The 23,743-nt window shown below is 43.0% G+C and overlaps 1 protein-coding gene across 2 annotated transcripts in view; it reads left to right on the top strand.

Annotated features, from left to right (window-relative positions):
- The first annotated feature begins 370 nt into the window (after positions 1-370).
- The window catches only part of nol4la (nucleolar protein 4-like a), a 40,318-nt gene continuing 16,945 nt past the window's right edge, over positions 371-23,743 (top strand). For both annotated transcript variants that reach the window (XM_077542550.1, XM_077542543.1), the window contains exons 1-5: positions 371-743; positions 14,271-14,426; positions 18,624-18,735; positions 20,123-20,232; positions 23,396-23,531. In XM_077542550.1, coding sequence (XP_077398676.1) covers positions 393-743; positions 14,271-14,426; positions 18,624-18,735; positions 20,123-20,232; positions 23,396-23,531 — 865 coding nt within the window. In that variant the 5' untranslated portion in view covers positions 371-392. The remainder of the gene's footprint in view (positions 744-14,270; positions 14,427-18,623; positions 18,736-20,122; positions 20,233-23,395; positions 23,532-23,743) is intronic.

Below are 23,743 nucleotides of genomic sequence, written 5' to 3'. Positions count from 1 at the left end.
CCCTGTGCAGGACGTCCCCCCACCCTCACCCAGTCAGCCCCCCTCCCTCGTCCCTCCCTCCCTCGCTCGCTGCTCCTCAGCTCATGATTTGAGGAAGTGACATTTTATCACCGCTGCGCAGCGGTCGGGACAGCCGCTGCAAACAGGTGTGCTGTCGTCCGTCCGGCCGTCCCGGGTCACTCACGCGCAACCGAACCGCGTGCCGGAAGCCGAACCGAGCCGCGTCGGACGTGGGACGGCGACAACGGGGCGGGAGGGGGGGAGGAGGAAGAAGCCGCTCAAGTGTGCTCTTTATTAGCCGGGCTGTTGGATCCAGACGTGGAAGAAGAGAGAGAGAGAGGAGAGAGAGAGAGTGGGGGAGAGAGAGCAAGAAGGGGGGGCGAGGGCGAGTAATGGCAACCAAGAAGGCGGCGTGCGCGGATGCGCCCAAAAGGAGCCGGAGCCGGAGTCCGGTCGCGTTGGAGGCGGAGATGTTCAGCGAATTTCAGGACTGGTGCCTCCGCACTTACGGAGACTCCGGCAAGACAAAGACCGTCACCCGGCGGAAATACAACAAAATCATGCAGACCTTGTTGCAAAACGACGAGTCGGACGGCGTGTACGTGGACAACAGCCACATCAACGCCAAATTCAAATTCTGGGTCAAGTCCAAAGGATTTCAGGTGGGGACCAACGTGTTGGGAGAGCACAACAAGAAAGGAGCTCCGGGGAAGCCCGTGCTGTACGTCCCGGTCAAGTCAACGGTAAAGTGTGACCGCGTGCGCGTGGGTGTGCGTGTGCGTGCCGTCCCGTCTGCGTCTGCAAAACTTGTCTTCATTTCCAAGATGACAGCAAAGAGAAAACGCCAACATTTGGCGCTGTCCCACCTCCACTTTGTCCGTGCGTGCACATCCCATCTCAGCCCGAGCGCCCCCCCCCCCCCCCACCCCGTGCACTCTCATCCCTGCTGCCATGGCAACGCCGCTGCCTGCCGGCGGTGGTGATGCTGAGAGGCTGTTGTGCAAAATGTGCAGCAATACTAACATTGACAATGTGCCGCCTGAGACACTTTCGCACCGGACCCATGAGCACGACTCTCGTGGTGCAGTTTGGAATCTGACGGGCGTCCCATTAAGGGGGGGAGGGGGCGGGGGCGGGGGGCGGTAATCACCTGCTGATTGAGGGACGTGCTCACGACACGCGCTCGCTGTCCCGTCTAAACCCAGTGACGTGCGCGTTTGTCTTTTGACGTGAGCGTTTTTGTGTGGAAAATGTGAACGTGTTGGCCGAGTGTGACTTTTCATTGTCGTGCCCAGGGAGGATGCGGATCGACTCGCACTCTCGCAGGCGCTCGTTGCTCTGGCAACACCTGTGTGCGCCACCGGATTGTGGTGCGTCGACTTCTTCTGCGTGACGCATTTGCTTGTCGACAGCGCACAAAAGTCATACAGACCGCATATCGCAGGGCGGTCACAAGTGGGAGGGGGGTGGGGGGGGTGTGGTGGTTGGTATAATTGGTGCCCATGAACACGCGGGGCTAGGAATGAAACAAAAGGGTCCGACAGCTACACGCACGCGCACATGCAGTTGGTGTCGAGCGTCACTTGTTAGTGGCCGATGACGTCACGTATAAGAGGAAAGGTCAGTTCATCACATGTCCCACAAGTGATAAACAGTTATGTGGGTGCATGTTCTCGCCCATTTTAAATGTGCCTTCTGGGAATAACAACCGCCCCCAAAACAGGCCTGTGTTGATTGTGTTTGAGTGGCGGATCCCTCCACAGGTGCACCACCTGTGCGAACGCACAATTTCCACGTGGGGCTTTTGAAGGCCGCTTAATCTCATTTCTGGGCTGGATTATGTTCCCCGAGGACAAGAGGGCAGGTGGAAAGCACAGAGTATGTTGAGTGTCTTTTGTGTGATGGCAGCTTTCTTTTCAGAAAAGTTCTTGCTGTTGATTGGGACAAAATTCACCTGGTGTCTCCTAACCTTTGTTGAGGCAAAAAATAAATAAAAAATCCCAAAGCAAAATGTCCTAAAAAATGGACACACAGGATGATTATGTGCCAAGTGCATGCACGGGTGTCAAATTTGCGGACCGGGGGCCAGATCTGGCCTGCCACATAAATTCTATGTGGCCCGCAAAAGCAAATCATGTGTCATTTTACACCATCCTTGCTAAAATATGCACCAAATTTGTGAAATCTAGTATGAGAGCATTTCAGTGTTGTGCTTGTCACTATATGTCACTATTGAGAGAACAACAGTGGTGTCTTGAGATCTGAGTTTAAATTGTTCTGTGACCACACTTGTGCCTCAAAGCACTCGAAAAATCATCTAATGTCATTGAAAAAAATGGAAATGCCAATCATCTGTTCCAACCTCCCCCCAAAATAACAACAAAAACTTGTTTTTTTAAGAAAGAAAAATATGGGTCTGTAATATTGTACTTCATGAAAATGTAAAGTAATAACATAACATAATGAAATAGAGTGTAAATAATTAAACAGTTTGTACATCATTATTTAATGCTGCAATTCAGTTTATTGTGCTCCTCCTTCTGGTGTGTCTGCCTTGCCCACCGGGGGCAGCATAATAGTCATGCAAACACAAACAAAGAAGACTTTTTCTTCTTCTACCACTCTTAAGTGATTTTCAGAGTATGCCCTTGAGTATTGTTATATTATTTTAATTTATAATAATTTTAATAATAACTTTAATCAATATTGCATTCACGATGACTTTTTTCACAATTATTTATCATCTTAGGGAATAAGAAATTAATAAATAATACATAAATAAACCAATTGTTAATAGAAAATACAATTTACAAAATGTTCTTAAACTGCACTTATTGATGCTAACTGTTAGCATGTCAGTGGCATTTTCCATTATACTGTATGCTAGCATTAAGCTAACAGGCCATTCACTTCAAAATTCTCTTTGTTTTATGTTTAGTTTTAGAGTAAATGTAAGCTGTAAGTGTTAATAAGAAGATTGATGCCTCTTTTTTCATGAAATGTTCATGATTCGCCAAATTTATTGTGAAGTAAGTGAAGTAGAGTTCACTGCTACCATATGGCGCTCAGGGTCAAAGGATAAAAGGTCAACAATGGCGCAAATCTCGTAAAAACTCCTATCTGAAAACACGAATAAATAAATAAAAATTGGACCAAAGAAATGTAAGGAATTTCTAGACGAGACCCAAAGACCCTACAGCCTTGTCAGGAAAAAGGATCCACAATGACATTCCTTTCTGCCCAGCTATTATACTGTTCATAGGTAATGTTGTATCCAAGATGTGATTGTTTCTTCTTCTTCTTTTTTTTAGTTCTTCATTGTCCCCCTAATTTCTAAACACACTGCTACCTGTTTCTTATTAGGACCTTACTCTGACTGGACCCCCCCCCCCCGAGTTATTTTTTTTTCTGAGCAAGAGTTACAAATTCAGACATATTCTGTGTACCTTAAACGCATCAGTAGTCGGAGCAGAAACTGTACACACTAGCTCCATGCCCAAAGGAAAAGGAACGTTAGTTTTACTGGAGATTTTTGCCACGGCGAAAGTGGACTACGTAGATACAAACGGAGCGACCAACTTACCGACCGCAGGTGTAGTGGCGAATGGTGTAGAATTGGGGCGTCTTGTAGTATGACGTTATCCAAGAATAACGTAATAACAATTCGTTTTTGGTAATTATGTTGTTGAATTTTTGTTTTGAAAGGCAACAAAACTTTTTTTTGTAATATAAAATAAATAAATGGACAAAGGGGCACTTTGGGCAATCCACTCACCAGATATGCCTTACGTCTTGTGCCCGAGACTGAGACAAGATCGAGAATAAATGCCTTTGACGCCGAGATGAGACCGAAACCCTTAAAAAGTGGTCTCGAGACCAAGACCGATCTCGAGAATTACAACACTAGTAATAATTGCATCCTCGTTTGGCTGTTGATGACGCAACATCACTAAAAGTTCACCAAAATGGGCAAAGGAGCAGAAGTTCGCCCAACACGCAATTGACTAAAACGGGCTGCCAGAAACACCCGGCTCACTGTTTCTGACTCATCACAACTTAGGAAATGCAAAGAAGAAACACAACATTAGGCAACAGGAGCAGCGTCTATTGATGAGTCAGAAGAAACAACTCTCGAAATTGCGACGTTTGCTTTTGTCGGCCTCCTGGATCGTCCCGATGCAATTTTGCTTTGTTTGATATTCCGTTGCCGTTTGCGCGTTGCCGCAAATAGGCCGGCGCACACGCATAAGTGGTTAACGGTCACGGTTCTTGCCCGGGGGTGGGGGGTCGTGTCTCCGGACGCCCCGCCGCAGCTGCTCCTGGACCATGCCAAGTTTGTGTATGGGGGCAAGCGCGCAAATGACGGGAGGATGCACGGGTGGGGGTGGGGACGCACACAGAGAAGGCCTCTTGTGTGCGTCCGCAAAGCGCACAAGGCGGCTTCAGTGTGTGATGGGACAAAGGCTGCCGTCCGAACAGTCGCCACGCCGTCAAGAGGCTTCTGTCCCGGCCATGCAGCCGCAGACTAAATTCTGCTTCTTCTTGCTCGCATGTATGTGTGTGTTGTCTTTCTTCACGGCTCTCCCGCCAGCCCCCAGTGTGGAGACGCAACCTCGTTTAGCTCCCATTATGTTCTGATTAGGGAGGGGGAGGAGGATGGGCTGGGGTGGGCATAGACGCACACCAAAGATGCGCTGCAAAATTACATCCCACTGAAGCAGGATACCGAAAAAGCATTTACCTTCACGTGAGCCCTGCGTTGAAGATTACAAATCAAGAAAAAAAAAAATCTCGCAAGCTGTTGCTTATAGTTGCCATGTCAACTGAAAGCTGCTGTAACTATGCAAGATTAGCGTCACCGCCGATTGCTGTGGCCGCCGACAGGCGACAAATCGCAAATTTACAATGAAAAAAAAAAAAGGCACAGGACAAGTTTAGGTTTCAACAAACTAACTGTTTCATCAGTCGTGAATCTAACTAATCGATTATCAAATGAATCAACTATTTTGATCGTCAAACCATTTAGGGACTTTGTTTAACTTAAAATTGTTCAAATGATCTGATTTCAGCCAGCAAATTGCTATTGATTACTGATCATTTAAGAACCTGATCACGTATTTGAACTCGACATGTACTGTATATAAATAATAAAATTAATTTTTCCCTCAACTATTGTGCAAATACAAAATGGCTGCCACATCACAGATCCCTCTGGTGTATTGCAACAACAGAATGAGAAAAAAAACGAATTAGCATCTGTTAGCATGATTAGCATACTGTATGTTGCCAATGATATTTAATCAAATACTCAAATCAGTCAATTGAACTGATTTGCAAAATGATGGTTTTTGATCAAATGATATAAGAATGACCCCTATGTTTGCTTCTTTCCTTTGCTGTTGGATTCCAAAGTAAACAGAAAGTCTTTGAACTGCATGTGTCTTAAAGCGTTAATGTGAAACAGGCGCTTTGTTTTGACGATCAAAAGGAATCAATAGTCAAAATTCTCCAGCTTTGTTGAGTCTCCTCCTTTTTTTGTGACTGGACAATGAAACAGGCCAACGTGATGTTTTCAAGATAGCGCCGTCCTCAATTTACAAAATAAAAGACATGATGGGGATGTCTCGTCTTTGTGCGCTGGAGCTTTGGAACCATCTCTGATCTTGAAAAGGCGACGGGAGATGTTTGCACCTCGCCATCAGCCGAGAAGGGGAGCATCATCATCATCATCATTACTATCTGATTAATTAGGCCACGCGTCCCTTGAGAGGCCATCTTTTCGGGAAAGGGCCACCGAGTCAAAAGAATATGTGCCCTATTATTCCAGCGCATTTGCATAAATACCTTTTGTGTTGTTTTGTCTCACTGCGCTTTGTTCTCACTTTTTCTTTGACGTTTGCATGGCGGCACTTTTCCACAACCTCACTCAACGCGATCACAAACATTCGCCGCCTAAACAGCTTGTTGTGTCATCAGTGCAGATTTCAAATGGAACACAACTTGACGACAAACATAAACAGGGAGTCCTCAAGTTACGTCGTACGCGACCTATGTCTTTTCGACTTTACGGCGACCGTGCCTCGTCCGTAGCACCTACTTTTTCGTTAATTTCCCACAGTAATCACGCCATTTTAAAGTTATTTAAAGTTGTGTTGTTGTTACCTCAGCAACAGGCGTCCATCGAGCCGGTCAGCACGCCATCAGGCACGTTACGTTTCCGTGTTTAAGTTTCCATTAGCTCCTCTCTGCCGTCCGACAGCAATGAATGTCCCTGCGGAAACACAAAATATTGGTTCCGGCATCTTCCGGGTCGTGCATATATGTTTTTTTCAAATTACTGTACAAAATATTTTGATGTAAATATCGACTTAAATGATAAAATCCGACTTAAGTCGAAATGGGGGTTACATCGCCAGCGTACGAACAAAACTCAGCCGTAACTCGAGGACTCCCTGTACCTTGTGATGGAAGTAACCCGACTTAAGGGTTTTTTAGATAAACACCCGCCGTGTTTGGACAATTTTCTTGCTTGGACTTGGTGGCAGTGATCTCACTACTTTATAATTCAGCTATTCAACGACAATCCCAGTTAAGTTTACTCTAAAACTAATGCTAGATAGCTCAATGCTAACATATAATGAAGCACACCTTCGACATGCTAACAGTTAGCATCGTTAGCTGCGATTTAGAACCCTTTAAGGGTGACCTGACGTCCCGTTTTCACCGGGACATTCACGTTTTTTGGCCTTGGGTTCCACGATTTCGCCAACCTGATTGTTTTGTCGATACGTTTATGTTCTCATTCGCATCTGCATCTAATCAGTAGAAGACGTGTTTTCACTATACTGGAACTAGCACTACTTCCTGTTTCCATAAGAATCATGGGAAAGGTAGTCTTACTGCTGCGGTCGCTGGTGGAATGAAATGAAATGCTATTTATATAGCGCTTTTTGTCAGAACCAACGCGAGCTGAGCTTTTTTGGCGGCATGTTTCCAATGCGGGAAAGCCAGCTTCCAATAGCTGCCGAGGTTGAGCAAAAAAGGTTAAATAATGGTGAGTGCATTGATTTGTTTAGCACTGTTGAACTGTCAACCAAGATAGCATTTAGCATTCGCTAGTGAGGGTTAGTGTTTCACAAATAAAGAGAACTAAAGAAAAATAATCTATAGTTGAATCTGCAAGTGCTGAGCCACAAGAATGTGGGGTGGGGGGGTGGGGGGGGGCACTGTATTCTTTTTTGTTTATGTCCGCATGACTGTATTTTTCTGCCACCTGGTGGCCAAGGCAGGCGCACCAGAAGGAGCAGCACAATGAACTGAAGTGCAGCATTAAATTATGATGCGCATTTATTTTCTTACTCTGTGTTTAGCAAGTGAAAGTTTAACTTATGAGCACACAGTATGGCGAGCAAAAGGTTGAATGGCCATAGAATCCAAAATACTGTGGCAATTCTTGTGATATTTTCATAATTTGAAGTTGACATGTGCATGTACGTGTGAATTTTGGTTACCGTTCCTCACAGTTTTTAGTCATTAAGTGACCTTTAGCTTTTGTACATTTACAGTTGTGCTCATAAGTTTACATACCTCAAGGGTGTGTAAACTTTCAAGCACAACTGTATTTCTCGAGTGCTATTTGTTTCTTATTTAAACACAAACTATTTTTTTTCTTGCAGTGTTGAGTCGACTGGAACGAATGAAATAGCATTTCCATTCATTTCAATAGGAAAAGAAGATTTCGAGTGATTTGTTGACGCAACAAATTCAAAACTTGTATCTCGAGGTACTGTTGTATTTGTGTGTAAATCTCGCCAATGTGGCAATTTGAGGTGCAATGCAGACGGCACACGTGTTCTAGCTACTTTGTGCTCGTATGCGCTCCGGTACAAAGGGGGGGTCGCTGATGGGCTGCTCGGCGTTTCCTCCTTTCAGCAGCCTCTCTGTTGCCATGGAGAGACCGCTCTTTGCTTCCCCATAGGAGGAGAAATTAACACCATTTTTAACTGGCCTGGGGCCCGCCCCCCCCCCCCAACCCCCCCCCCCCCCCAACCCCCGTGTGGGAGACAGTCAGACTTCCGCTCCTAACACACCCGCACACTCACACACACACCTTTAAGTCACCGATAATCCCCCCTCGCACACCTCAGCTGTCATTTGAATTCCTTTCCCAGGACACAATTTGACAAAGTGAGAGTGAGCGGAAATGGGCGCGCAACGATGATGGGTTGCAGCTCATTTACATACGAGAGCAGACACTCTCGGTCCCGGGACCGGCGCTCCTCTCGCCGGTTCCGTCGGATATTGGGAGTGTCACGCTCGCCATCCGAGAATGTTCATCACGCGCACGTACAGGACGGTTGCTTGCAGGGAGCTGGCGGCACCTAATGTGGATTTAATGATGGCCTTTGTGAGCGCAGGCAGAAGGGAGAGGAGGATGATGATGATGTAAAAAGAACAGCAGAGGTGAAGAAATAGAGAAGAAACACAATGGGGGTAATGATGTCTTATCCCCATTTGATGTCATATCATATGCACCATAACCTGCCACTATTAATCAGACGTGCACAGACCCGTCGCCAGAGCCCAGACTTAAAGCGGCACATGAAATTCATGGGCGGGGCCAATTATCATCAATACCCTATATACAGCACTTACTTTGCTCCATATACATATTTTTGGATATATGCACTGCCGCTCCCAGTCAATAGTCTTGAATGGCACCCTTTGCGACAATTGCTGGCAGGTATTATCATAGGCAACATTTACAATAGACGCCATTTTGAGAATATCAAAACAGCTGCTGTATTGGATGTGGTATAAGGAAGCTGTTTGTGGAGATGCCTCGTTCACTTCCTCCTTGGAGATGTGACAAGCCACAACTCATTGGATTAATAAGAAACCATTGCTTTTGATTGTATTATTTTACTAAATTTATTTTTTGATGGCAAATGCAATTGCCACATTCAATATGGCGGCTACACTGACACATCACTTTGAATGGGCCACTGGGTTCAATGGGTATCTGCAGCTGAAATTAAAAGTAAAAAAGGAAAGCAAAATCGAACTTCATTTTGGATGTGTAAACGGTTTGTGGCTCCCGTTTGTTTGGTTTCTTTTATGAAACGGGTTCCAGAGGTGGACATCGTCATTGACTGGAATTAGTGATTGATGGAAGTGCCCACCTTTTGGCGTGTGCTTCAGCACTTTCAGCAAATATTTGATAATGCGAAGCCTCACAAAAATACACGGATTGACCGTGTGTACTCAGCGCGATCGACAGAAGTAATCCTGCTTCACTCGGTGCTCAGTCATTATCAAGCATTCGCTGAAATTGCTGAAGCACACACCAAAAGGTGGGCACTTCCATCAATTATCAATTCCAGTCAATGACGATGCCCACTTCTGATGGGTTCATGTGGCTCTTTGGTTACCGACACCAATGTAATATGTCCCTCCTCACTTGCTGTACTGTGACGCGTCAGTGACCCCGGTTGTCGTTATTTACAAATATGTAAATATTTTTAAGACGTTTCTTACCACAGTATACAATACCAAACAAAAAATAAAGAACTTGTAGCTACATGTTGAAAAATGTGCAGGACTCGTATGCCAACATCGACGTGTACATCTGCATACCTAACATTAGTTTCAGTTAAGCCGTTTTTTCTCAACAATATTGTGGTGTATAAAAATGCACAATAACAACATTTGCTCTCTACATAACCTCCAAACATGGAAATGCAAGTACAAAATACTAGGGAGGGGCGAGTACCAATAACAGGTATCGGTATTGTGCCAATACCCGGCCTTATTATAAGGTATTGGTATCGGCCTCTCTCTCATGCCTTTTTACGGATTTTTTTTTAATTTTTAGATAGATCTTAGTTTGTCAGAAGCAGAGGGCGAATCTACATATTAACGTTATCTAAATGTTAACAAACATACCCACCATTTCATAAATAATTATAGTTTGAGTCATTACACTTACAACTTTGATTTAAAAAAAAAATTATTGCAATGGGCCAATTTGACCCACTAGGAAGGATAGAGTTTTGTAATGTTACAGTGCTAACAATTAGCGGTATCCATTTATGCATAGGGGTAGTTAACCCACTGTTTTTTTCAGGAATATTACTCATGTTCATGGGTCAATTTGACCCGTTATCCCAAATGTGTCCAAAACAGCAAAAAAAAATAAAAACATTTCAAAACATGTTAGTTATAATTAGTACTTTATAAAGCTAAAAATCTTGTAATGGGTCAATCTGACCCGCAGCAGAACAGGAGGGTTAAAATGGTATTTCATTGGGGGGTTTTCTATGGAAATTTTATGTATCAAAAGTGCTAGTGTTGGTATTGGTGACTACTCAAGAGTCGAGTACTGAGCGTTATTATATTTGTGAATTGATGCTGGCCAGATGTTGTGAATTTTGCTAGCGCCATCTAGTGGCGTGGTGTCTGAATTGTGCTTGTAGTCTATGGTAAAATATGAGCCAAACGACGATGTGGAAAAACTCGCACGTGAAGGCCCACGATATAAGACGTGGAAAAAAAAAAGTGGAAAATCCCTGGCCTGGCATGGATCTTTCTGCATGTGCGTGGATCTCATTTGCAAGGTCCAGCATCTCTTGTGGCCTGCCTTCTTGCCTTTGTGACCCAGCTGCTTCCAGTCAAGCGGCCCAACCTCCTCCTCCTCCTCCTCCTCCTGACCTGCCTTGTGCAGGACCGCTCCTCTCGCCATCAGCGACTCGTGTGCTCTGCGTGCGTGCGCGTGCGTGCGTGCGCGCAAGACTGCCAGCGGGGGTGGGGGCGGCCGACTCAAACCCTACAGTCTCCTAGCAACAGAGCGGGTTTGTTGCGGGACAGGGAGTCGAGGCGAGGCGAGGCGAGGATGGGGGCTGGTCGTACAGTGGCTGGGGAGGAGAGCAAAGTCCTGCGGGATTACAAAGAAAAAGCGAGGAGGGAAAGAAAGAAGCGCTGCGGTGTGTTCATGATGTCTTGTTGCCATTTAGGGATGCTGACATGTCTCCTAAATTTGCTCTTTAAAAGGGCCCGCCACCGTTGATGATGATGATAGCTGCTGCGCCATTCAACAGCTGTTCTCCTCTGAGATGCTTCCAGTTCTGCTGTACTTGAACACACAAACACGCACACGGCAAAGCAGGATGCGTTCAGGGGTGAATGTTTCACTCCTTGTTGAGTCTCGACTGAAATCGTTGAACTCGAGGCGGCCTTCGGGTATTGACGAGACTGGCGTCGTGGCTAACTTCATTTTCTTGTACACAACAGGTTGCAAAACAACAAAGTAAGATTAAGATTAAGATCAAATATTTCTAGAATCGATTATTGTATTGATTATTCAATGGATTGGATAGTAATCTATTTTGCATTAAAGTTGACTCGACAGGTGGTTAGAATAAAAATACAATTAATCACAACCACTTTTTTAGACACTGACATCGTCTGACGCCATCACTGAACACCACAGTGGCAAATTTATTTATTATTATTATTATTTTAAAAAACAGATGTTTGCAAATTGGATTCAACACAAAGCTAATCCAGAAATCGAAATATATTTGCTGTTGAGAGGTTGAAATCAGACGGTTCAGTCAAAAGAACTTAAAACTCATTTGCTCCCAAAAACGTAAAAACACGTTCTATTTTAAATATTGCCATGGTCCCAAAAACGTATTTTTGCGTAAAAAAGAAAAGAAAAAGTTTTTTATGGTAGAGCATACAGAAGGCTTTGATGCACCCTCTGACCTGAAGAGGTCGCTTAAAACAAAAAAAAACAGCCAGCAGGTGGCAGCAGAGTATAAGAGCTCAACCAGGGCCATGTTGCAAAAAGCTGTTTTTGCCAGTGTTTTCAACAGTTTTGTGAATAATGATGAAACTTAGCTATATTCTAATACTAATTGCTGCAAAACATAAACAGTTATAAATATACTTTTTTTCCTGATGAGAGAAGAGACTCTAATCTAATACTTTTGGCAGGTTCCATGTTTTTATAGCAAAAGAACACAATATTCTGTGGGTCTTGCAAAATCAGTCAAAATCAAGTAAAACAGCCGGGAGCGAATGGGACTGCTTCAGTGAAAATGGCTGGGAGTGAATGAGTTCAGGGCCCTAAACAATTACTCAGTTATCAAAATAGTTTGATAATCAATTAGTTTTCAATTAAGTGATTAATTATTGCATCTCTTGATAATGGATAATTATTTTGTGATCTCACAGAAAAATTCAGTAGATTGTTTGAAAATAAACAATTGTGCAATAATTCATTGATTAATCAACAATTAAGCGATTATCAAATCAATCAACAACTATTTTGATGATTGATTAATCATAATTTAAAATTTCAGCCCCTCGGGAATAAGTATTCTCAGATTACTGCAGTCGTCCCTGATTTTAAATTGATTATCTTTGCCCCCACCACCACGAAAAAATAAGACATTTGCAAACTTCTGCTTTTATTTTGGAAATCAATGATCAACATTTTTGCCAATTTTATGACAGATGTTACACACCAAACCAATAGCTGATTTGATTAATCGCAAAAATCAACGGATGAATTAATTATTAAAATAATCATTAAAGAAAATTATAAATTCATAGAGTAAAACCCAATAGCAAGAAACATGTACTTTTTTGTACCAATTAAGTGTTTGAAGCAACGATGAGGCCTTGATCGTCGTCGTCTCTTCCGAGTGCGTCTCGGAGAATTTGGGAAGAATTCAGCAGCGATGCAGCAGCGCTGTGGGTGCAATGCACACACCACACTTGGATGAGATTATCTAAATCCGGCGTGAATGGACCTGACACCATTGTCCCAAGCAGCGGTGGCGCTCGTGATGATGTCACCGGGAGCGGTGTGGCGGGGAGGGGTGGGGGTTACGGTGATGATACCTTGCTAGATTACAGCTGCGATGATGAGCTGGAGGATTGTTATGATTTCGTTTATTAGCGTTCCATTTAGCCCATGCTGACAGGGGAGAGTGGCTGGGAAGAGGCGGGGCAGGCCGGATTAAAACAAACCCGCTCTGTGAGCTGGTTTTAGTTGCCATGGCAACCATCATTACCTCGCACTTGGGAGAGCCGAAGCAAGAAGAGAGAAGGAGAGGGGGAGGGCAGCAGGGGTTGTGGGGGGTGCGCGGGGGGGCTGAGAAAACGGTGCACCACGGTCCGTCCGGATGGGGCGAAGAAATGTCACAAACCGGGTGGAGTACACAAATGTTGGGGAGGGGGGGAGGAAGGATGAAGGGGGTGGGGATGTTGTGCTCCCTTCAGGGCCGCGGGACAACTTTTTCCACTCAGAATGCTCCTCTTACAAGCAAACAATCATTCCCAGTCTCCTAAAAATCAAACTTCAATTTCTCATCCATGACTTCATGTTAACTGCTTCCCGGGATGGTTCCAATTGCAACTTGAGTGGGGGTGGGGGAGACTCGGGAAACCCTGGCAGGGAGAGCGACGCGGTGCATGGATGCGGTTGTCCTGGCGATCCCACTTCCAGGGTGCGTCACGTGACCCTTTGCCCGGCACACCTGCCCGCCCGAGAGAAATCAGTGGCAGTTTCTATGGCGACAGGGTCAACGGTGCAGGAGGCAGGACGGCTGCCAGAGGTGGCGCTCGGTGGGAGGGACTGTTGCTCTTCAACGGGTTATTTTTAAACGCAGTGCAGATGAGATGTTTTGCCACCTCTCCGGCTCAAAGGCAAATACTTGCCACGGCTGTCCGCACCGACGTGACCCACCAATGCGACGCATGGGACATGTTTGCCCTCAAAATATTAGATGAGCCCGTCGTTGGCTGGCGAGCGATCCAGGGTATGCCCCACCCAAAATCAGATAGGCTACGACTAATCTGCGATTTTAATTAGATATACAATATATAGAAATAGGAGAGGTCTTTATAAACACCAGTGAACACAATTAATCACACTGATTATTGTGTAAAAATAATCTGCACGTGCCATTCACAGGATGAAAATAGAACCTGCAATGTGTAATCTTGTAAATTAATATATGACCCGAGTCTATTTAAATTGCTAATTTTATGACTTGCACATGGGAGCTAAAATGTGGCTCGAACCATTCATGGGTGCTGAAAATTTTTTTTATAAGTATATTTTAAGATAACAAATTGCGGATCTTAACTGGTGCTCAGAACAGATTTCTGACGGGGCTATTAAGCAAAATCACAGTCCAAGTACAAACTCTTTGCGGTATTTGCATCCAACTAAAATGGAGCTTGTATGTTTGTTTCAGTGCTCGGATGGCAATTCAGCCCAGGACAACTCGTCCCTCAAGCGCGTGGCAGTGGTGGAAGACTTCTTTGACATCATCTACGCCATGCATGTGGAAATTGGCGCCGACCCGGGCCGGGCCCCCAAACACGCGGGCCAAAAGAAGACCTACAAAGCGGTGAGTTTGTCACTCTTACCAGCAGCACCTTAACCAGCTGCAGTTTACTCAAAAATCAAACGGAAAACAAAGAGAACGAATCTTTGTGTATTTTAAAGGGATACTTGACTGATTTAACCATTTTCAGCAGTAAGAAGTTAATATTTTGTCTGTAATAAATTTTATAACTTCATTATTTTTTATGTAGGCAGCTTTATTTCTATAGCACATTTCATACACAAGGTAACTCAATGTGCAAATACTACCTTTAAAAACACATTTTGCCACTTGCTGTCGACTGAAGTTCACATTGCAGGTGCTCAGAGCTCAGGTAACGACCATATATGGCTCGCCTGTTTTCTGGGTTTGGTCATGTGACGTTTGCAAACTGTGGTGTCATCTTCAGTTGACAGCAAGTGGCAAAATAGGCTTTTAAAGGTATTAATTGTACATGAAAAATGATGTGAAGTCATCAAATTAATTATAGATCTTGCTGTAAATGTCTAAATGAATCAAGTGTCCCTTTAAACAACCTAACAATGGCCTAATGAAAGGCCCTACTAGCTTAATGCTAACATAATGATATAAAGTACCATTTACATGCTGTCAATTAGCATACAGTAGATATTCCATTTTAGCCAACAGATATTTTAACACTAACAGTGGATTAGCACGTTGTAACAATATTCACAGACATATATTCTTTATAATTTTTTTCTCCTATGAAAAATGTCTCATATTACAGCATCGTACTAAATCACTTGGAGTATTTGTGAAGCTATCCTTCATTTCTGCATTGACTGGACTGTGCAATACTGCCCCCAGTGGCACTTCCACTCATTTCATTGCGTTAAGTTATAGTTTTTGTCAATGTCAAAATGTTTGATGGTTGGTTGGTGCAACAAGATTTGAATTTTCTTCAAATCAAAAATTAATCAAAATTATTGATCGCTGCCAAGTGGCCTTGATTGAGAATCTATAGATTATACTAGACGACACATTCATATTAAAATATGTGTTAGCTACAGCTTTAGTTGTGATTAGGAATGGGAAATCACATTTCTTTGCATCAAAGTCACTTGTTATTGAGTATCTGAAGATAGCGAGTCCCGATCCAATACCTCAGCTACACATCAAGAAGAAAAATGAGCACATCCAAATGATCGCAATTATATATATATATTTAAATATATATATATATATTCCAATAAAAGTTTCCTTTGAGTCAGCAGGGGTTCAAATCACGTGACCAAAATATTTTATTCCTGACTTTTGAAATGAAGAAAATTTAAAAATCCAATCTTTTTCAGCCCCAAATCATGTGATTGGCCTCAATTTCCGATCACGTGATGGGATTGGACAAATCAAGTTAATCTTATGGAAAAGTGAGCATGCGGTGGCTAAATACACGTTAACCACTGCAGATCTCTTTCTGTGTCAAAAACATTTATATTAAAAAAATATTTCAGTGGCAATGCAATCCTTTTTAGCATCAGTAGTTTCCAAGGACACAAAGACAACTTTGCCAGCTGTGTCACATGACGGCTGCTTGGAGAACAAAAGGAGGAAATGGCTTTCTTGATGCCCGGACCGAGCGGAACGGGACAAAAATCAGCTCTTTCGTGTTTTTGCGGCCGTGTCGGACAGTTTTGCGGGACTTTGGTAACACCCCCACTTCCCCTGAGGAACCAAAATCCCATTTCTACTTGTGCCCCTGCCCTGTAGAGAGGTCCTGTCAGGTCTGATCGCGTGTCCCCTTTTGAGGAGGCAGCATGAGTGGGGTAGGGCATAATATGGAACTGTCACTGTGGCCTTCTGGGAGGAGCACGCTCCTCTGGGTGGCCTTTCCCTCTCACCCGCCTCAAGGGGCCGGGATGTGTGTGTGTGTGTGGGTGTGTGGGTGTGGGTTGGGGGTGGGGGCAAAGCTGATGGGGAGCAGTGGCAGCGGCGGTGGGCCCGGTGGGGGTGGGCACCCCTGCTGTCTCTCCGTGGTCTTGTGAAGGTCGCGTTTTCCAGGGAAACGCTAGAGGGGACGAAGAGGGGAGGCGGGAGCTGGAGACAAACAGTGGGGGGGGGGGGGGGGTATTGGGCTCGTGCCAGGCCAAGCATAACACTAACACCAAGGTGGAGATTTCTGGTAAACATAAAGTCAATTCAGAGGTTTGTTTCTTAATACGTTCTTATATTTGAAGTTAATTGCGAAAAGACTAAGAACTATGTACTAATTCACTCCCAACCCGCTTCGCTCCCGGCTGTTTTACTGGATTTTGCAAGGCCCACAGAATATTGTGTTCTATTGCTATAAAAACATGGAACCTACCAAAAAGAAGATTAGAGTTTCCTGTTTCATCAGGATTTTTTTTTTTAATATTTCTATCTGTTTCCGTTTTGCAGCAATTAGCATTAGAATACAGCTAAGTTTCATCATTATTCACAAATCTGTTTAAAACAGTGGAGAAAGAGCCTTTTTGCAACATGGCCCTGGTTGATCTCTTTTGCTCCGCTGCCACCTGCTGGCCGTTTTTGTAATAACTACCATTGCTTCGAGCATTCTCTTCAGTTTAGAGGCTGCATCAAAGCCTTCTGTATGCTCTAGCATAATAAAAAAAAAAATGTTTAAAAAAAAACTATAAATGCGTTTTGGGGAGCATGGTAATATTTAAAATAGAACGTTTTTTCGGGGGGGGGGCAAATTAGTTAATTTTGTAGATAGAGGTCTCTATTTTCATGGACAGTGCATATGCCCGTGGCGTAAAGATTGGTGCGTCTTCATTTTCGTGTGAATTTGGCAGATCAAGCCTTGCTCGGTGTTCAGCTGGACCGAGAGCGTTTTCTTTTGGTGGCTAAAAGTGGACTCATGTTTGGACCAGCTGGAAGCAGGTCTAAGTTGTGGTCCGGTTGTGCAACGCGATTTTGGTGGATTTGAGCGAGGCGGCACTTTGTGGACGTGTCTGGCGGATGTCATCGGATTTTATTCATAAATATAACATCGCCGTTTATCGAACTCTCTGAATCATTGCAAAAATCAATTAATTGAACGTACTTTATTATTTTCATCTGGCTGGGGAGGGGTGCTTGGGGGACGGTGGTCTCTAATTGCCCACTTCACAGAGACCAACTTTACATAATCTACGTACTCGCATCCATCTCCCGCATAGAATCCAGCGAGTCCTTTTATGTTTGTGCCATATAGACTGTGTGGAATGAAGGGAGCCCAAGCTGTTTGTCACCATTTTTCTAATTTTGTAAACGTGACGAAAACGTTGCCCAGTAACGCACTTAAGCTTGGACACAACATAAAAACTTGAGTGCCTTCATTGTCATCAGCTGTTTTCGGGTGCAATTACGAAACACAGTTAACTAGCCAGGTATGGCAGCACCTCGAAAATGCGTTGTCCCTTCAGATAATCTGATTTAGAATGCCTCATTGTCCACCATGAGTGCAAGATGGAAGAGTAAAGAAGAGGGATTTTTCTTTGTTCTTTTTTTTTCTCAAGTCAACTTTGAGGACAATCAGTATGTGGACCGGAGCTTTCTCCTGGCGTGGCTGCTTTAGAGCGCCTCGCTGTTAGCCATGAGTGCACGCACATCACGGAGAAAAGGAGGAAGAATAGGGGAGGGTGGGTGGAAGTCTGTTTTCTAGTGCAATTGTGGCATTGCAGTTAGCTAGCTTGTTAATCATGGCCGCTTTAGAGCGCTTCGTTGTCTGCCCTGAGTGTGTGCACGTCATGGAAAGAAGGCGGTAGAATGAGGGGGAAAAAAACAAATCAGTTTTACAGCTTTGACATGCGGTTAGCTAGCTGGCAATCTCCATATTTCTTTTCTACTTCCTTTTGGATAGTCTGCTGGTTGAGTGCCTCGTTGTTGGCTGTGCACGCTGCGTCACACAGAGAAAAAGTGAAGAGCGAGGAGGAGGTACAAAAAAAGTGAGTTGACAGTCAGTGTGAACAGGGGCTTCACACTGGCATGACCACTTTAGCGTGCCTCGTTGTTGTGGCGTGCACAAGCCTGCTGGGGTACATTACAGCCACTGGGGGCTTTAAGCGGATATATTCCGGCGGCTCACAAAGGAGCATCCATTTTTCCCGATGGTTAAAGTGGAATTTGATTGCGAAACGATCACACCATACGGCGACATCGCTGACTTCAAACTTTTGCCACAACAAAAAAACTAAAATAACCCCGTAATGCTAGTTTCTTGTCCCTCCCCCGCCACAGATAGCAGAGACGTACGCCTTCCTGCCGCGCGAGGCGGTGACTCGCTTCCTAATGAGCTGCGGCGAGTGTCAGAAGAGGATGCACATCAACCCTAGCACTGCAGAGTTCAAAGGTAACACAACCTCACTCGCTCACTCGCTCACTCGCATCGTTAACTGACGGGCTGTTTTCAAAATCAACCTTCAGGAGTGCACCTTGCTCCCAACATTCCGCCATTCCATGATTAGGACTTATGCGATTAATATTTTTTTATCGTAATTAATCGCTTGACTTCATTTGTTAACTCACAATTAATCGCAAATTTTATATCTGTACTAAATGTACAATAAAAAAAATATCCTACGTTTTTGTACTCTTGTTAACACAGAAGTGGGGAAAAAAATGTTAAACTAATAGAAATGTGGCTAAATCTTTTTGTCATTGGTGCAGTACTATAATTTCATAATAATTCATAAATTCGCATTAAAATTTAAAGTATGTACTGTACTGTAAAAAACGAGTGTGATTTTTATTGACGTCATTTTTCAATTAGTAGACGTAAGGGACAGCTCAGTGCATTTTTTCTTTTCATACAAGTATTAAGAGCTATTTAATCTTTAACATGAAGTAATTTGTGAAATTCTGCACATTTTTAAAATGACCTTAGTCTCCACACATATATAAATTATTATTAAATTTATTACTGCTAAATTTTTGACGTGAACGTGCCTGCTATATTGCGACTGGAATTCCCTCAGTACAGGCTTTCCAGTCATTAATTGTCGGTTAAAAAAATGTGTGGAGTTAAAGGAACCTTAAATTAACTCAAAATCCGCGCACTAATTAGGACACTCCAAATTTTTGAACCATAACAGTTGTAAAAATTTAAATGTTTGAAAATGAACACTTTTAAAAAAAAAAGACTAAATGCTAATTTATTGTTTGTACTAGATTTAAAAAGAAGAAGAAAGTTGAATCCAGTATAACATGATGTACATTTTGAATATTAAGCAATTTTGTGTACAGAGAACTTCAGTTTCCACTAACATTGCAAATGTATACGTCTTAGCGCCATTGAAAACTCTAAATTGTTCTTGGATGTGAATAGTTGTTTGTCTACTTGTGGCGTGGGATTGGCTGGCCTCACCCCAAAGTCAGCTGGGCTGGGAGAGGCTCCCGCACGCCTCACCCGAAAGAAAAGGCGTGCTGTGTAAATTGATGGACGGACGGATGTAACATGATGTAACAAAGACCCAAGAGGCCCACTAGCAGCGATAGATGATGTAAGACTCCCCCGAGCGGACGAAGGGAGTACTGCAGACACATTCTTTCACTTGAGGCTTCTACGACAACAAAAACGAAACACACACACCTCTATACTAAACAGTTTAGCCTCTATTTTTCCTGTACAATACAAAGGGAATAAATGTGTTGTGGCAATAAAAAGATGAGTCAAAAAAAAAGAAAGAAAATGGCTCAATGCTGGTGTTCTTTTTTTTTTTTTTTTTTTTTTTCATCAGAAAACGACCGTCCAACCTCGCTGGTCCCTGACCTGATTGACTACAACATGCCCCTGACTGCCACCTACCTGAAGCAAATGAAGCTGCAGTGCATGACTGCCACCGAGAGGGTACGTCTTCTCTGTGTGTGTGTGTTATATATATATATATATATATATATATATATATATATATATATATATATATATATTCATCCACTGCAAGGCGAGGCAGATGTATTTCTATAGCAGATTTCATTCACAAGGTAACTCGGTGTCCTTCATATATTTAAAATACAATCTTTAAAGGCAAAATAATTTAATACATTTAAAAGAAAAAAAAGAAAAGCAAAGTAAGAAACTAAAAAGTTGTTCATTAAGATTACAAAAAGAGCAAACAGCGAAAGAACATGATTTTGAGGGGAAATTTTTATTAATTTTAGGTATGAAAGCACAAAAAAAAGTTTTTTTTTTTTTTTTTAAACCTATACAGTATTTTTTTTTTTTATCCACTTGGGGCTGATCTTCAGGAGCAACTAATGACAGCTAAATGCGAATGCACCATATTTGCATTGAAATCTTTGAACTAATTGACCCAAGTCTACTGACCTCAGAACCCGACTGTGTATATATTGAATTGCATTTCCTTAATCTATTCAGGAACCGAACCATTATATCAAAAAAAAATATATATGTAGTAGTAGACTAATATGTTCTGATCTCCTTGTCCTGGTCAAATCCTGAGCTGCAGTGTTCTGCAAAGAAGGAACATTTTTAAATGGCAAGTCAAAAGGGAAACGGTGGTCCCCACACGATATGAGCCACCGATATGTAAGGAATACTGTCCATCAGAATTGTTACAAGTTCCGCACCTGCACTCTTTGGTCGCCAACATGACAAAATAAATGGCCCGTTTTCCAGAAATGTTGATGCCTGTTGGACGAGCGCTCAATTTTCAAGTCAGCATGAGCTAAATCAGACCCCTCCCCCGTCCCCCCACCGTGAACCGGGATTAAAGCTTGTGGGCGTGACGTCATACACGACACCCCTCCCACGTGAGGGAGGTTGTGACAGAAAGAGCCCCCCTCCTCTTATTTTTCCTTCCCCCTCCTGCCAGCAAAGTGCAGGGAGCGGCACTCGCGCGTGATGTGCGTTTTTCGGGCACTCGGAAGCCAGGCTGGATTACGAGGGTGAGTACAAACAAAACAAAAACAAACACGGAGAAAGGCACATTGCGTTGGTCGCTGCGTATTTAATAATCATAATCATAATTCAGCCTTAGCAGAATCATCAGCATTAGAAGCGATGCCCAAGTGTTGTTTTGCTTGAAGTGTGCTCAGCTCACATTTGGTTGACAGCATCAACTCATAGTGGAGCCGCACGCACGCGCTTGCTTGATCCTGCACAGGAGCAGCACGCCACTGACCCCCCCCCCCCCCCCCCCCCCGCACATACCCCAATCACAAGCTCCTCTTTTTTAATCAGAAACAAGCTACAGCCCTGTGTGTTTTTATTTATTTTATTTTATCTTATTTTATTATTTTTTTTGGGGGGGGGGGGATTTATTAAAAACATTTCTCTGTGGGGCAAAATCAGCCCAGCCAGGACCGGAGATAAACAAAGATTGATGCTCACCTTATCTTGGCAGTGCTACAGATTTTCAGATAGAGTATAATAATTTTCTTGACTATTTACTTTTAAATAATGAAACAGAAAGAGAGAAGGGGGCGCTATAAACTTAACTTAAAAAAAATGCACAGTGTATTTGAGTTTGAATGGCAATAGTCGAACTAGTGCAAAAACAAAAAAATTGTAGAGTGTGCAAATATGCAGGCTTTCAACTATTCAGGTGTTGCAGGTTGGAGATTTAAACATTCAAATGAGCAGGATGACAAAAGAAAAATATTGTAGTTCACACATTGTGATGTCATTTGAAATGTTTATTGAAAATATGTACAATATAAATTAAACAGGCAGTCTTTCTACATTGTTTAGGAATAATATTAACAAAAAATATCAAAATACAAAGAAAGAAAAGAGGAATAAAATACAACAAAGGGGAGAGGAGAGATTTAAATGGAATTCTGCATGACTCTTTTGGTGTGTAACACTGTTAGAAAATTGTCAAAAGTGTTGCTCATTGTTTTTCAAAATAAAAGCAGATGTTTTCAAGTTACAGGACAACAGAAATAACACTTTTTTCTCAGTCAGTGTTTTTTTTCCAAGCAAATATCTGTAGTTCAACTAAAGTAAAGTCGGCATGAAAAAAGTGTGAGAGTCAAAAAAATGTTGACACATGCAATAAAGGTATGTTTATGTAAAAAATCACAATCATAACAGAGCTTTGACTTTTGCCTTTAGGTTGCATTAGTGCGGAGTCATTGTTTTGTTATTGTAGCTATGTTATAAAATGTTACGGCATCTATCGGAAATGATTTTGAGGAGCCGTGGACCAACAGAGATGCCCTCTGACACTTGGCGTAACTCGCAGGGGCCAAGTTCAAAGGTGTGAAAGAGGTCAAAGGTCATGACGGGCTCGTTGGAGAGATTATGGTGGGTTCTCCTCTGCTAATCCATAATACTCGACTTCACCCGTGTTGGTGTTAGGCTACACCAAGCGTTTTACCAATTGCTGCCTAAAAGTTAGAAAGTTTAGTATAAACACTAAATTAATCGGCAATTGTCAGCTTCTCAACATTCAGTATTCTCCTATTTCCATAGACCTCTGTGAAGGCGGACATTTTTTTTTTAATAAGACATTTGTAAACCTCTGCTTTTATTTTGGAAAACCATGATCATCATTTTTGCCGATTTTCTGACAGACTAAGGAACCAAATCATCATTAATTGTGTATTTTCTTCACAATTTGAAATCATACCCTTTTTTTGTATCAGAGGATAGAAATTAAAACATGTTTCACTCCAATTCACTCCTCATTCAGAGGATACAGCTTTTCAAAGTTAGGAAATTTACTCAACAAATTAATTTTTAAAACATATTATTTATTATTAGCTAACTTAACTGTAAAATCTCTGGCATGTAAACATCCCATCCTAAAACTGCATTTGCTGAAAATCTAAAAAGGAGTGTGAAGTATCATTTAGATCCTACTTCCTCATCGGTATTTTACATAAATTACTCATCAAGAAGTCATTAGAAATAAAATGGGAATAAGAACATCACAATTCCAATTGTGTACATTGCGATTCGTTTTGATTCGGATTCTTTAGGTTGTGATCCTCAAGCACTGAATGTGACCGCCTTCTTCTGTTTGCGTCTCGTGTGGCACGTGCAGGATGACTCGTCGGTGAGCAGCGAGGACATGAACGGCGCCGAGCCCGTGTGGGGGGCGGCTGAGCGGCCGCCAGCGCCTGACCCCGCACCGGCCAATGGACTCAGCAACCCCACAGCCGCCATCAAGGAAGATGACGGTGAGGCTGCCGTCGTGCAAACGTCCTTGCGCAGTGCAAGTTGACATTCAAGTTGAATTTCTTCCGTGACCACAAAACGTTCGTGTCTCAAATCAGATTTTCATATTAGGACGATCGATAAGGCCATTAATCCATTTTAGTTTTAATTCTTGTAAGGTGTTTTGCGGTATAAAAAAGAGAGTAACAACATGAAACAGTTGGCATGTTGATGG

This window comes from Vanacampus margaritifer, chromosome 1, assembly GCF_051991255.1.
Source record: "Vanacampus margaritifer isolate UIUO_Vmar chromosome 1, RoL_Vmar_1.0, whole genome shotgun sequence".
Taxonomy (NCBI): Eukaryota; Metazoa; Chordata; class Actinopteri; order Syngnathiformes; family Syngnathidae; genus Vanacampus; species Vanacampus margaritifer.
The sequence above is the reverse complement of the archived record's forward strand: the minus strand, read 5'-3'. Positions and strand labels throughout refer to the sequence as shown.